The sequence below is a fragment of the Anomaloglossus baeobatrachus genome, chromosome 8 (genome assembly GCF_048569485.1).
Source record: "Anomaloglossus baeobatrachus isolate aAnoBae1 chromosome 8, aAnoBae1.hap1, whole genome shotgun sequence".
In the NCBI taxonomy this organism is placed as follows: domain Eukaryota; kingdom Metazoa; phylum Chordata; class Amphibia; order Anura; family Aromobatidae; genus Anomaloglossus; species Anomaloglossus baeobatrachus.
The window spans coordinates 231251232-231263541 of NC_134360.1; the positions used below are offsets into that span (position 1 = coordinate 231251232).

General features: G+C 48.2%; 1 protein-coding gene across 1 annotated transcript in view; it reads right to left on the reverse strand.

Moving 5' to 3' along the window:
• The window catches only part of SGIP1 (SH3GL interacting endocytic adaptor 1), a 145710-nt gene that overhangs the window by 66626 nt on the left and 66774 nt on the right, over positions 1 to 12310 (reverse strand). Inside the window, exons 13-16 of the mRNA XM_075320341.1 lie at positions 10347 to 10415; positions 9156 to 10037; positions 916 to 1037; positions 558 to 684 (exon numbers count right to left, since the gene is read on the reverse strand). Of these exons, the coding sequence (XP_075176456.1) occupies positions 558 to 684; positions 916 to 1037; positions 9156 to 10037; positions 10347 to 10415 (1200 nt within the window). The remainder of the gene's footprint in view (positions 1 to 557; positions 685 to 915; positions 1038 to 9155; positions 10038 to 10346; positions 10416 to 12310) is intronic.

A 12310-nucleotide genomic window follows, 5' to 3' on the forward strand; every position in this document is an offset into this window, starting at 1 on the left:
CCTGCTTACAGAGGAAGATACTGAGGGTAGCCCCCCTGTGACATCCCTATTCCCTTAAATAGGACCACTAATGTCTGCACGCTTTCAAACAACCTCTATGCATATAAGCATTTGGTCGTGAGATTGTGTTCCCCAAAGGAAATGCCACAAAATATTGTGCATCAATATTCAATAGGCATTACTTAAGTGTTGAATGGCTGCAACTGCTCTGGTGGCCCCTATTGGGTCCTTCATTGATGATGTCCTGTTCCTCAGTCACTTGCAGCTAATCAATGGCTTTAGCGATCATGGGTCACATGCCATGCGTGCACACTAGGCCACTAATTAACTACAGGTGACTAATGAAAGACAACACCACACTAATCAGTATCGCACACATCAATGTTGTGGTCCCTGAGCAGCACACAGCCCTGAAAGGGGCATCTGCCAATATAAATGACCATCTAAGCAGCATAAAAGCCTACCTGCTACGATGTGTCAGTGTGTGTGTTGTACAATGAAGTTATCGTGTACAGTGAAACACACAGAAAAATGCAACAAAAGCAAAAAGTCTTTACCGACTGTTGGTGTGGTGGCTGCACTCAGGGACGTTGCCGAAGAAATGGAGGAAGTGCTCTCAGCCCGTGCCAAGGGGGCAATAGGAGGTGGGCTGGACGAATGGACGGGTGGACTGAACGGTCGGGGCTGCGAAAGAAAGAGCAAATGTTATCTGTATGCACACACAATACAGAAGACGACCCGGTTGTGCTCATAAATGATCACGTCCCAGAGGTCCCGACCTGTCAAATTTTTAAGACATCTGCATAAAGCAGGACTTTTAGGATTGGTAGAGAAATGCAGATCATTAGCTATTACAGATGGATCATCAATAGTACCGGTATATCCCCAATACATACATGAAAGGAGAGAACTCACCTCTGTTACTGCAGGTTTCCCAGGCGGTACTTTAGGGCGAGATGGTGGACGAGGAGGTGGAGGTGGTGGGGTTGTACTGCAGGGGGCAAGTGGAGTGGCAGGACGAGCAGGAGAGGATGTTCCTTAAGGAAAAGAGAATGGGATAAAATGTTAAATGACTGTCCACTTTACAAAGATAGTACAAGAAATTTACCTAAAAAGCAGAGACAAATTACATTACTTAAAAAATATCCACTATTCTATAGTGTACATAAAAAATCAGAACATATAAAGTTGAGTCACTGTGTACATACATACATTACTTATCCTATACTGATCCTGAGTTACATCCTGCATTATACTCCAGAGCTGCACTCACTATTCTGCTGATGCAATCACTGTGTACATACATTACATTACTTATCCTGTACTGATCCTGAGTTACATCCTGTATTATACTCCAGAGCTGCACTCAGTATTCTGCTGGTGCAGTCACTGTGTACATACATTACATTACTTATCCTGTACTGATCCTGAGTTACATCCTGTATTATACTCCAGAGCTGCACTCAGTATTCTGCTGGTGCAGTCACTGTGTACATACATTACATTACTTATCCTGTACTGATCCCGAGTTACATCCAGTATTATACACCAGAGCTGCACTCACTAGTCTGCTGGTGGAGTCACTGTGTACATATATTACATTACTCACCCTGTTGTGATCCTGAATTACATCCTGTATTATACTCCAGAGCTGCACTCGCTATTCTGCTGCTGCACTCACTGTGTACATACATTACATTACTTATCCTGTACAAATCCTGAGTTACATTCTGTATTATACTCCAGAGCAGAACCCACTATTCTGCTGGTGTAATCACTGTGTATATACATTACTAATCCTGTTCTGATCCTGAGTTACACCTTGCATCATACGTCAGCGCTGCACTCACTATTCTGCTGATCAAATATATATAGATAGAACAAAAATATAAAAGCAACAGTTTTTGCTCGCATTTTTTCATGGGCTGAACTCAAAGATGTAAGAATTTATATGTCTATAAAAGGCCTTTTTCTCTCTAATATTGTTCACAAATTTGTCTTAATCTGCGTTAGTGACCATTACTCTTTTGGAGAGGTAATCCATACACCTGACAGGTGTGGTATACCAAGATGCTGATTAGACAGCATGAAAATTGCACAGGTGTGCCTTAGGGTGGCCACAGTAACAGGCCACTGTAAAATTATTTGCTAGTCTGCCATTTGCCCTATACAGTTAAAACCGGGATTCATCCGTGAAGAGAAACCTCTCCAACGTTCCAGATGTGAGCATGTGCCCACTTATATCGGTTACAACGACGCTCTGCAGTCAGGTGGAGACCCCTGATGAGGACGATGAGCAGCAGATGAGCTCTCCTGAGACGGTTTCTGACAGTTTGTGCAGAAATTCTTTGGTTTTGCACCGATTGTTACAGCCACTATCCAGGTGGCCGGACTCAGACAATCTTGGAGGTGAAGATGCTGGATGTGGAGGTCCCGGGCTGGTGGGGTTACACATGGTCTGCAGTTGTGAGGCCGGTTGAATATTCTACCAAATTCCCTAAAACGATTTATGGTAGAGAAGAAGGGAATTTTGTTTACTTACCGTAAATTCCTTTTCTTCTAGCTCCAATTGGGAGACCCAGACAGTGGGTGTATAGCTACTGCCTCTGGAGGCCGCACAAAGAACTACACTTAAAAGTGTAAGGCCCCTCCCCTTCTGGCTATACACCCTCCCGTAGGAGTACGGATTCCTCAGTTTTAGTACCAAAGCAAGGAGGAGGAAAGCCAATAACAGTTTCAAAAACAAATTCAATCCGATAACAAGATCGGAGAACTTAAGAAACAACATGAACAACATGTGCACCCGAAAAACGAAACCCTAAGAACAAATAGGGCGGGTGCTGGGTCTCCCAATTGGAGCTAGAAGAAAAGGAATTTACGGTAAGTAAACAAAATTCCCTTCTTCTTTTTCGCTCCTAATTGGGAGACCCAGACAGTGGGACGTCCAAAAGCAGTCCCTGGGTGGGTAAAAAGATACCACATGAACGGGCTGTCAGACAGCCTCTTCCTACAGGTGGGCCACCGCCGCCTGAAGGACCTGTCTACCTAGGCTGGCATCTGCCGAAGCGTAGGTATGCACTTGATAGTGTTTGGTAAACGTGTGCAGACTCGACCAGGTAGCCGCCTGGCACACTTGCTGAGCCGTAGCCTGATGCCGCAATGCCCAGGACGCACCCACGGCTCTGGTAGAATGGGCCTTCAGTCCAGATGGAATCGGAAGCCCAGCAGAACGGTATGTGTGAAGAATTGGTTCCTTGATCCACCGCGCAAGGGTGGATTTGGAAGCTTGCGATCCCTTATGCTGACCAGCGACTAGGACAAAGAGCGCATCAGAACGGCGTAGAGGCGCCGTGCGAGAAATGTAAATCCTGAGTGCTCTCACCAGGTCCAACATATGTAAACCCTTTTCAAATTGGTGAACTGGATGCGGACACAAAGATGGCAAAGTGATATCCTGATTGAGATGAAAGGAAGAAACCACCTTGGGAGAAAACTCCGGAATTGGACGCAGTACTACCTTGTCTTGGTGAAACACCAGGAAGGGAGATTTGCAAGATAACGCCGCTAGCTCGGACACTCTTCGAAGAGACGTGACCGCCACAAGAAAAACTACTTTTTGAGAAAGCCGAGAAAGGGAAACCTCTTTCAAAGGCTCGAAAGGCGGCTTCTGGAGAGCAATGAGAACCTTGTTCAGATCCCAGGGTTCCAATGGCCGTTTGTAAGGAGGAACGATATGACAAACTCCTTGGAGAAAAGTGCGTACTTTAGAAAGCCGTGCCAAGCGCTTCTGAAAGAATACGGATAGCGCGGAGACTTGACCCTTAAGCGAGCTAAGCGACAAACCTTTTTCCAACCCAGACTGCAGGAAGGAAAGAAAAATTGGCAATGCAAATGGCCAGGGAGAAAACCCTTGAGCCAAGCACCACGCTAAGAATATCTTCCACGTCCTGTGATAGATCTTAGCTGAGGATGGTTTTCTAGCCTGTCTCATTGTGGCAACAACTTCATGAGATAAACCTGAGGCCGCTAGGATCCAGGACTCAATGGCCACACAGTCAGGTTCAGGGCCGCAGAATTCAGATGGAAAAACGGCCCTTGAGACAGCAAATCTGGACGGTTTGGTAGTGTCCACGGTTGGCCTACCGTGAGATGCCACAGATCCGGGTACCACGACCTTCTTGGCCAATCTGGAGCGACGAGTATGGCTCGATGGCAGTCGGACTTGATTTTCCGGAGAACTCTGGGTAACAATGCTAGAGGTGGGAACACATAGGGGAGTCGGAATTGCGACCAATCCTGAACCAAGGCGTCTGCCGCCAGCGCTCGGTGATCGTGAGACCGTGCCATGAAAACTGGGACCTTGTTGTTGTGCCGTGACGCCATCAGATCGACGTCCGGCGTCCCCCAGCGGCAACAGATCTGTTGAAACACGTCCGGGTGAAGGGACCATTCTCCTGCGTCCATGCCCTGGCGACTGAGAAAGTCTGCTTCCCAGTTTTCCACGCCTGGGATGTGAACTGCGGATATGGTGGACGCTCTGCTTTCCACCCACGTCAAAATCCGCTGGACTTCTTGAAAAGCTTGGCGACTGCGTGTTCCCCCTTGGTGGTTGATGTACGCCACCGCCGTGGAATTGTCCGACTGAATCTGAATCTGCTTGCCTTCCAGCCATTGTTGGAAGGCTCGCAGGGCAAGATAGATTGCTCTGATTTCCAGAACATTGATCTGCAGGGTGGACTCTTCCTGAGTCCACGTCCCCTGAGCCCTGTGGTGGAGAAACACCGCTCCCCACCCTGATAGGCTCGCATCCGTCGTGACCACTGCCCAGGACGGGGGAAGGAACGACTTTCCCTGTGACAATGAGGTGGGGAGAAGCCACCAACGCAGAGAGTCCTTGGCAGTTTGAGAGAGGGAGACAGTCCTGTCGAGGGACGTCGATTTCCCATCCCATTGGCGTAGAATGTCCCATTGTAGAGGGCGCAGATGAAACTGCGCGAACGGGACTGCCTCCATTGCTGCTACCATCTTTCCTAGGAAATGCATGAGGCGCCTCAGTGAGTGCGACTGGCTCTGAAGGAGAGATTGCACTCCAGTCCGTAGCGAGCACTGCTTGTCCAGTGGAAGCCTCACTATCGCTGAGAGAGTATGAAACTCCATGCCAAGATAAGTCAGAGATTGGGTCGGGGTTAGATGAGACTTTGGAAAGTTGATAATCCACCCGAAACTCTGGAGAGTGTCTAGTGCCACCTTCAGACTGTGTTGGCATGCCTCTTGAGAGGGTGCCTTTATAAGCAGGTCGTCTAGATACGGGATGACCGAGTGACCCTGCGAGTGCAGAACAGCTACTACTGCTGCCATGACTTTGGTGAAGACCCGGGGGGCTGTTGCCAGACCGAAAGGTAACGCTACGAACTGTAGGTGTTCGTCGTGTATGACGAAGCGTAGGAAACGCTGATGCTCTGGTGCAATCGGCACGTGGAGATACGCATCTTTGATATCTATTGATGCTAGAAAATCTCCTTGAGACATTGAGGCTATGACGGAGCGTAGGGATTCCATCCGGAACCTCCTGACTTTTACGTGTCTGTTGAGCAACTTTAGATCCAGGACGGGTCGATACGATCCGTCCTTTTTTGGGACCACAAACAGATTGGAGTAAAAACCGTGACCTTGTTCCTGAAGAGGGACGGAGGTCACCACTCCTTCCGCCTTTAGAGCGGCCACCGCCTGCAACAGAGCATCGGCTCGGTCTGGTGGTGGAGAAGTTCTGAAGAAACGAGTTGGCGGACGAGAACTGAACTCTATCCTGTACCCGTGAGACAGAATATCCCTCACCCAACGGTCTTTGACGCGTGACAGCCAAATGTCGCCAAAGTGGGAAAGCCTCCCACCGACCGCGGGTGTGGGAATCGGAGACCGCAAGTCAGGAGGACGCCGTCTTGGCAACGGTTCCTCCGGCTGTCCTTTTTGGGCGTGACTGAGACCTCCAAGAATCTGAGCGTCTCTGGTCTTTTTGAGTCTTTTTTGACGAGGCGAATTGGGACCTGCCCGGTCCTCGAAAGGACCGATAACCAGACTGACCCTTCCTCTGTTGGGGTTTGTTTTGTCTGTGTTGCGGTAAGGATGAGTCCTTACCCTTGGAGTGTTTGATGATTTCATCCAAACGCTCTCCAAACAATCGGTCACGAGAAAAAGGCAAATTGGTTAAGCACTTCTTGGAATGAGAATCTGCTTTCCAATGTCTCAACCACAGGGCCCTACGCAAAACAACGGAGTTGGCTGACGCCACTGCCGTGCGGCTTGTAGCGTCAAGAACAGCATTAATCGCGTACGACGCGAATGCCGCCATTTGCGAGGTCAATGGTGCTACCTGCGGGGCAAATGCACGTGTGACTGAGTCGACTCGCGCAAGCCCGGCTGAGATAGCTTGGAGTGCCCATACGGCCGCAAAAGAAGGCGCTAATGACGCTCCAATCGCTTCATAGATGGATTTCAGCCAGAGCTCCATCTGCCTGTCAGTGGCATCTTTAAGTGCCGCTCCATCTTCAACTGCAACCAAGGATCTAGCTGCAAGCCTGGAAATTGGAGGATCCACTTTTGGACACTGGGTCCAACCCTTGACCACCTCAGGGGGAAAAGGGTAGCGTGTATCTTTAAGCCGTTTAGGAAAACGCCTTTCAGGATAAGCGTGGGGTTTCTGGATTGCGTCTCTAAAGTCAGCGTGGTCCAGAAAAGTGCTTAATGTACGCTTAGGGTACCTGAAATGGATTCTCTCGTGCTGCGAAGCTGACTCCTCTACAAGAGGAGCTGGTGGGGAAATATTTAACATCTTATTAATGTTAAATATAAGATCATTAACTATGGCGTCACCATCTGGTGTATCTAGATTGAGAGCGGTCCCAGGATCAGAATCCTGATCAGTTACGTCCGCCTCATCACCCATAGATTCATCTCGCTGGGATCCTGACCATTGAGATGAATGTGAAGGCCCGTCATAGCGAGCCCGCTTAGGCTGCCCGGGGCCATCGTCCGAGTCAGAGTCTTCACCCTGAGGTGTATATGCCCGTCCCGGAGCTTGGAGCTGAGGGGGACCAGGGTGCAATGATTGCACAGTGTCCGTGGCCTGAAGTATAGGCCTAGCTCGCAATGTGTCAAGAATTTGTGACATAGTGAGAGACATTCTGTCAGCAAAAGCTGCAAACTCAGTTCCTGTCACCTGGACAGCATTCACAGGTGGTACACCCTGGGTCACGTCCAGCAGAGGTCCCGACTGTGCAAGCGCCGCAGGGGCCGAGCACTGCACACAATGGGGGTCCGTGGAGCCTGCTGGTAGAAAAGTCCCACATGCGGTGCAGGAAGCATATAATGTCTGTGCCCTGGCACCCTTGCGTTTTACGGACGACATGCTGCTGGCTCTCTGCAATGTGAGAGAGTCTATAGCCAAGGGCGACCAGCGCTATGTAATACCAAGTATTTGTAGAAACAAAATACTAAGAATACTACTGGCACAAGAGGGGGTGAGCCCTGAGGGCTGCTTACCGCCCGCTGAATAGCGGGTAAGAGGCGCAGAATTCCTTGTCTGGGTCTCCCCGGCTCCCCTCTGCAGCTCAGCGTGTCAGCAGGAATGGCTGCCGGCGTCTGTGGAGAGGGGCGGTCCGTGGGAGTTCCCAAACAAAAGTGCGGGAAACAGTGTCCCCTCTGTGCCGATTGTGAGGGCTGGAGTATGTAAAAACGACTCCAGCCCTCGGCGCTGATGCACTGGCCAGCGTCCCGCCCCTCTCCTGACTGGCAGGTCTGGGGGCGGGAACGAACGGAAGCAGGCCGCAAAAGCCGGGGACTCGAGTTATCAGCGCGGCCGCCGTAAAAGCGCGGGCCGCACTGAAGTCCCCGGCGCACCACAAGTGCCAGCCGCGCCGCAGTCCCAGCGGCCGGCGTGACCGATTTCCAGAAGTGGCCAGCGTCCCGCCCCTCTCCTGACTGGCAGGTCTGGGGGCGGGAACGAACGGAAGCAGGCCGCAAAAGCCGGGGACTCGAGTTATCAGCGCGGCCGCCGTAAAAGCGCGGGCCGCGCTGAAGTCCCCGGCGCACCACAAGTGCCAGCCGCGCCGCAGTCCCAGCGGCCGGCGCGACCGATTCCCAGAAGTGTGCCTGCTTCAGCGAAGCTGAATGAGGCCATGGCACAAGCGCCGTAGCGCTGATGTCCCCCGGCGCACTACAACACCCAGCATGCTGCGGTGTGAGCGCCAAATGCACGGGGACACAGAGTACCTTGAGGAAGCAGGGCCATGTCCCTGATGTACTCCGCTCCATCCAGCATCTTCTCCAGGGGCTGTAGATGGAGCACGGTCTCAGTGCCTGGAGACCAGTAAATCCCACTTCACCCAGAGCCCTGTAAAAAGGGATGGGGAAGGAATCAGCATGTGGGCTCCTGCCGCCGTACCCGCAATGGGTACCTCAACCTTACAAACACCTCCGACATACAGTGGGGTGAGAAGGGAGCATGCTGGGAGCCCTGTATGGGCCCTCTTTTCTTCCATCCGACATAGTCAGCAGCTGCTGCTGACTAAAAACAATGGAGCTATGCGTGCGTGTCTGACCTCCTGCGCACAAAGCTAAAACTGAGGAATCCGTACTCCTACGGGAGGGTGTATAGCCAGAAGGGGAGGGGCCTTACACTTTTAAGTGTAGTTCTTTGTGCGGCCTCCAGAGGCAGTAGCTATACACCCACTGTCTGGGTCTCCCAATTAGGAGCGAAAAAGAAACGAACACTCAATTCATGAGCAACAACTCTGGAGGACATTCCTGCAGTTAACAGCCAATTACATGCTCCATCAAAACTTGCAACATCTGTGGCATTGTGTGTGATAAAACTGCACATTTTACAGTAGCAAATATTGAGACCAGTCAAAGGCACACCTGTGCAATAAACATGTTGCCTAAGACGCACCTGTGCACTAATCATGCTGTCTAATCAGCATCTTGATATTCTACACCTGTGGGGTGGAGAGGTTATCTCGGTAAAGGAAAAGTGGCTCACCAAAACAGATAGACAAATTTGTGAATAATACTTGGGAGAAAAAGGCCTTGTGTGTACATAGAAAAAGTCTTAGACTAACTGATACCAATCATTGTTAATGATCTATAATAGAACCTACCACTTGCACTTCCTGCACCACTAGGTCCTGGAGATGACACCACGGCTCTGTACGTAGGTGGTGGTGGTGGGGGTGGTGTAGCTCTTTGACCAAGGCTAAAATCTTTAGGAGAAGCAACCGTCTCCAGTATATCATCTGTAATAAATGACTTTTCTGCAATTTTTTTGTGAACTTCTTCCAGGTTGAGAGGTGAAGGTATATTTCGACAAGTTTCCAAAGGGGGCAGAGGTTCGCAGGGGCTGTTCGGTTTTTCAGGAGGTGGAGATTCAACTAATGTTGTGGACATAGGAGAAGCTGGAGAAGGAGGGGGAGGGGAAGATGAAGGAGGTGGTGGAGATGCAGGGGGCATGGGAGACAGTGCAGGAGGGGAAGAAAGAGGAGGAGGTGGTGAACGAGGGGGTGGAGGAGAAAGAGGGGGTGGTGGTGAACGTGGTGGAGGAGGAGAAATAGGAGGAGGTGGCGTACGAGGGGGTGGAGAAGAAATAGTGGGAAGAGGAGACCGAGGGGGAAGGGGAGAGGGAGAGGGAGGAGGAAGGGGAGAACGAGGGGGAGGAGAAGAACGAGGAGGAGGGGGTGAACGAGGAGGAGGAGAACGAGGGGGAGGTGGAGAACAAGGAGGTGGAGGAGTACGAGGAGGAGGGGGAGAACGAGGAGGAGGAAGAGGAGACCGAGGGGGACGTGGGGAAGCCGGTAAAGGTGGTGAAGAAGAACAAATCTTTTCGGGGGAATGGTCATGAAATCTGATCCACCTGTCTTCAGTGTTGATAGCCACAGACTTGGGGGATAAAATGGGCCCGAAAATACTGTCTACATCACTGATAGAGGCGGGTCGCTCCTCTGTGGTGGAGGTTTCTTTCTGCTCTTCTGCAGCAGTTGCTTGATCTATAAATGATAAAATATGAATTATATAAAATAATATCCAACACAAAGGAGAAAATGCAGAAGTTAGTAAAACTCTACGGTATACATCTCTTGGTTATTTTTTGGCATTCAGTTGGGTAAAACTGTAATAAAAGAACATATCAATATTATATAAATAAAGTCATTTTACACACAGATACACATATATATATATTTTTTATTTTTTTTTTTTTTTCATTCTTTCTGCGATTGAACAAAAAATTATTATTTTTTTGTCCCAAGGTTTGTTGTCTAAATGCAATGGCTTGAGAAATAATTAAAAGTAGTCACCTATTCCAGCTGGCGAAGAAGTTCTGGGTGGAGTGGCTGGAATATTTTTGGGTGGAATGGGTGGAGGCGCTAAAACAGGAAATAAATGAATTAAATAGGCTAAAAGTATCGATTTATTGATTTGCAACCTCATTAGTTTTTAACACATCCGACGTTCACAGTCACTGTACAACTAAGCTCCGACTCCCCGTGGATCACCTGACCTGAACTCAATAGCCTTACAGCAGGTGAAATAAGTATTGAACACGTCAACAATTTTCTAAGTAAGTATATTTATAAAGATGGTATTGACATGAAATTGTCACCAGTGGCGGGAACAACCCATCCAATCCACTAGGGTAAATAAATCAAATCATAGCTGTCCATAAATTTAGTGATGTCTAATAATAAGAAATGACACCGGAACAAGTATTGAACACGCTTACTGAATACTATTCAATACTTCGTACAAAAGCCTTTGTTGGTGATGAAGCTTCAAGACTCCTCCTGTATGGAGAAACTGGTTTCATGCATTGCTCATGTGGAATTTTAGCCCATTCTTCCACACAATCACTCTTCACATCCTGCAAGTCCTGGCTCCTTTTACGATCTCTGAGCTTTAGTTCCTTCCATACTTTTCTATTGGATTCAGCTCCGGTGATCGGCTCCACCATTCTAGAAGCTTTATTCTTTCTCTGAAACCAGTTTAGAGTTTCCTTGGCTGTATGTCTGGGATCATCTTCTTGCTGAAATGTCCTCCCTCGTTTCATCTTCATCATCTTGGTAGATGACAGCACATTTTTAAAAAGAATGTCTCGGTACATTTGTCCATTAATCCTTCCTTCCATTATATGAACTTTTCCAGTGACGTATGCTGAAAACCAGCCTCACACCATGATGTTCCCACCTCCACATTTCACTTTTGGTGTTTTGAGGTGATTTGCCCTTTGGCTTACAAACATGATGAGTATTATGGCCTCCAAAGAGTTTAATCTTGGTCTCATCTAACCAGACTATATCCTCCCAATATTACATAGACCTGTCTAATTGCTGTTGAGCAAACTTTAAACAGTTGAACATGCATTTTGTTCAGCAAAGGAGTCCTGTATGGTGAGTGTGCATACAGGCCATGGAGGGGGAGTGTATTACTTATAGTTTTCTTTTAAAAAATTGTACCTTTTGATTTCAGGTCTTTCTGTAGCTTTCCACAGGTGGTTCTTGGCTCTTGGACAACTCTTCTGATAATTCTTTTTACTCCTCTCTATGAAATGTGGCGGGGAGCACCTGGTCATGGGCTGTTTATGGTGAAATAATATTCTTTCCAGTTCTGGATCTAACAGTGCTCACTGCTACTCTCAGTAGTTCAGAAAATTCTTCTGTAACAAATGCCATCAGTATGTTTTGCAACAAAAAGGCTATCATGAGAGGTTTCTTGTGTGGCATCTTAATAATAACTCCTTTATATGGGTCATCACTTGAACCAGCTGACATTATTTTTCACTAAGTGGCAGAATTGCTTTTTAATTACTGGTAAATTTCAGCTGGTGTCAAGACTTTCCATAGCTTTCCTCTCTTTCTTTATATATTCAATACTTTTTTGTTGTGTCATTTCTCATTATTACACATCACTAAATTTACGAACATCTACGGTTTGATTTTGTTGCCTGTGTGGCTGGGATTTTAATCACAACTGGTGATAAATTCATGTCAATAGCACCTTTAGAAATAGATTGACTTAGAACATTGGAGACATGTTCAACACTTATTTCACTCGCCATATATATGTGCCTATGAAGCTTTTGAGATTTGGGACTGCAGGTATTTGGCACATTGTTTGTACTCTCAAGTGCTCAGTCTGACTAGTGCTTAGCCAACCATTTTTTGGGTGAGCAAGATTAAGAAACAGTACCCCACAAACGTTTGTTACTGCAGCTTGGTCTAATCCATATAGACTTGTGTGACCCTTTTTGCTAACCTTTAACCTG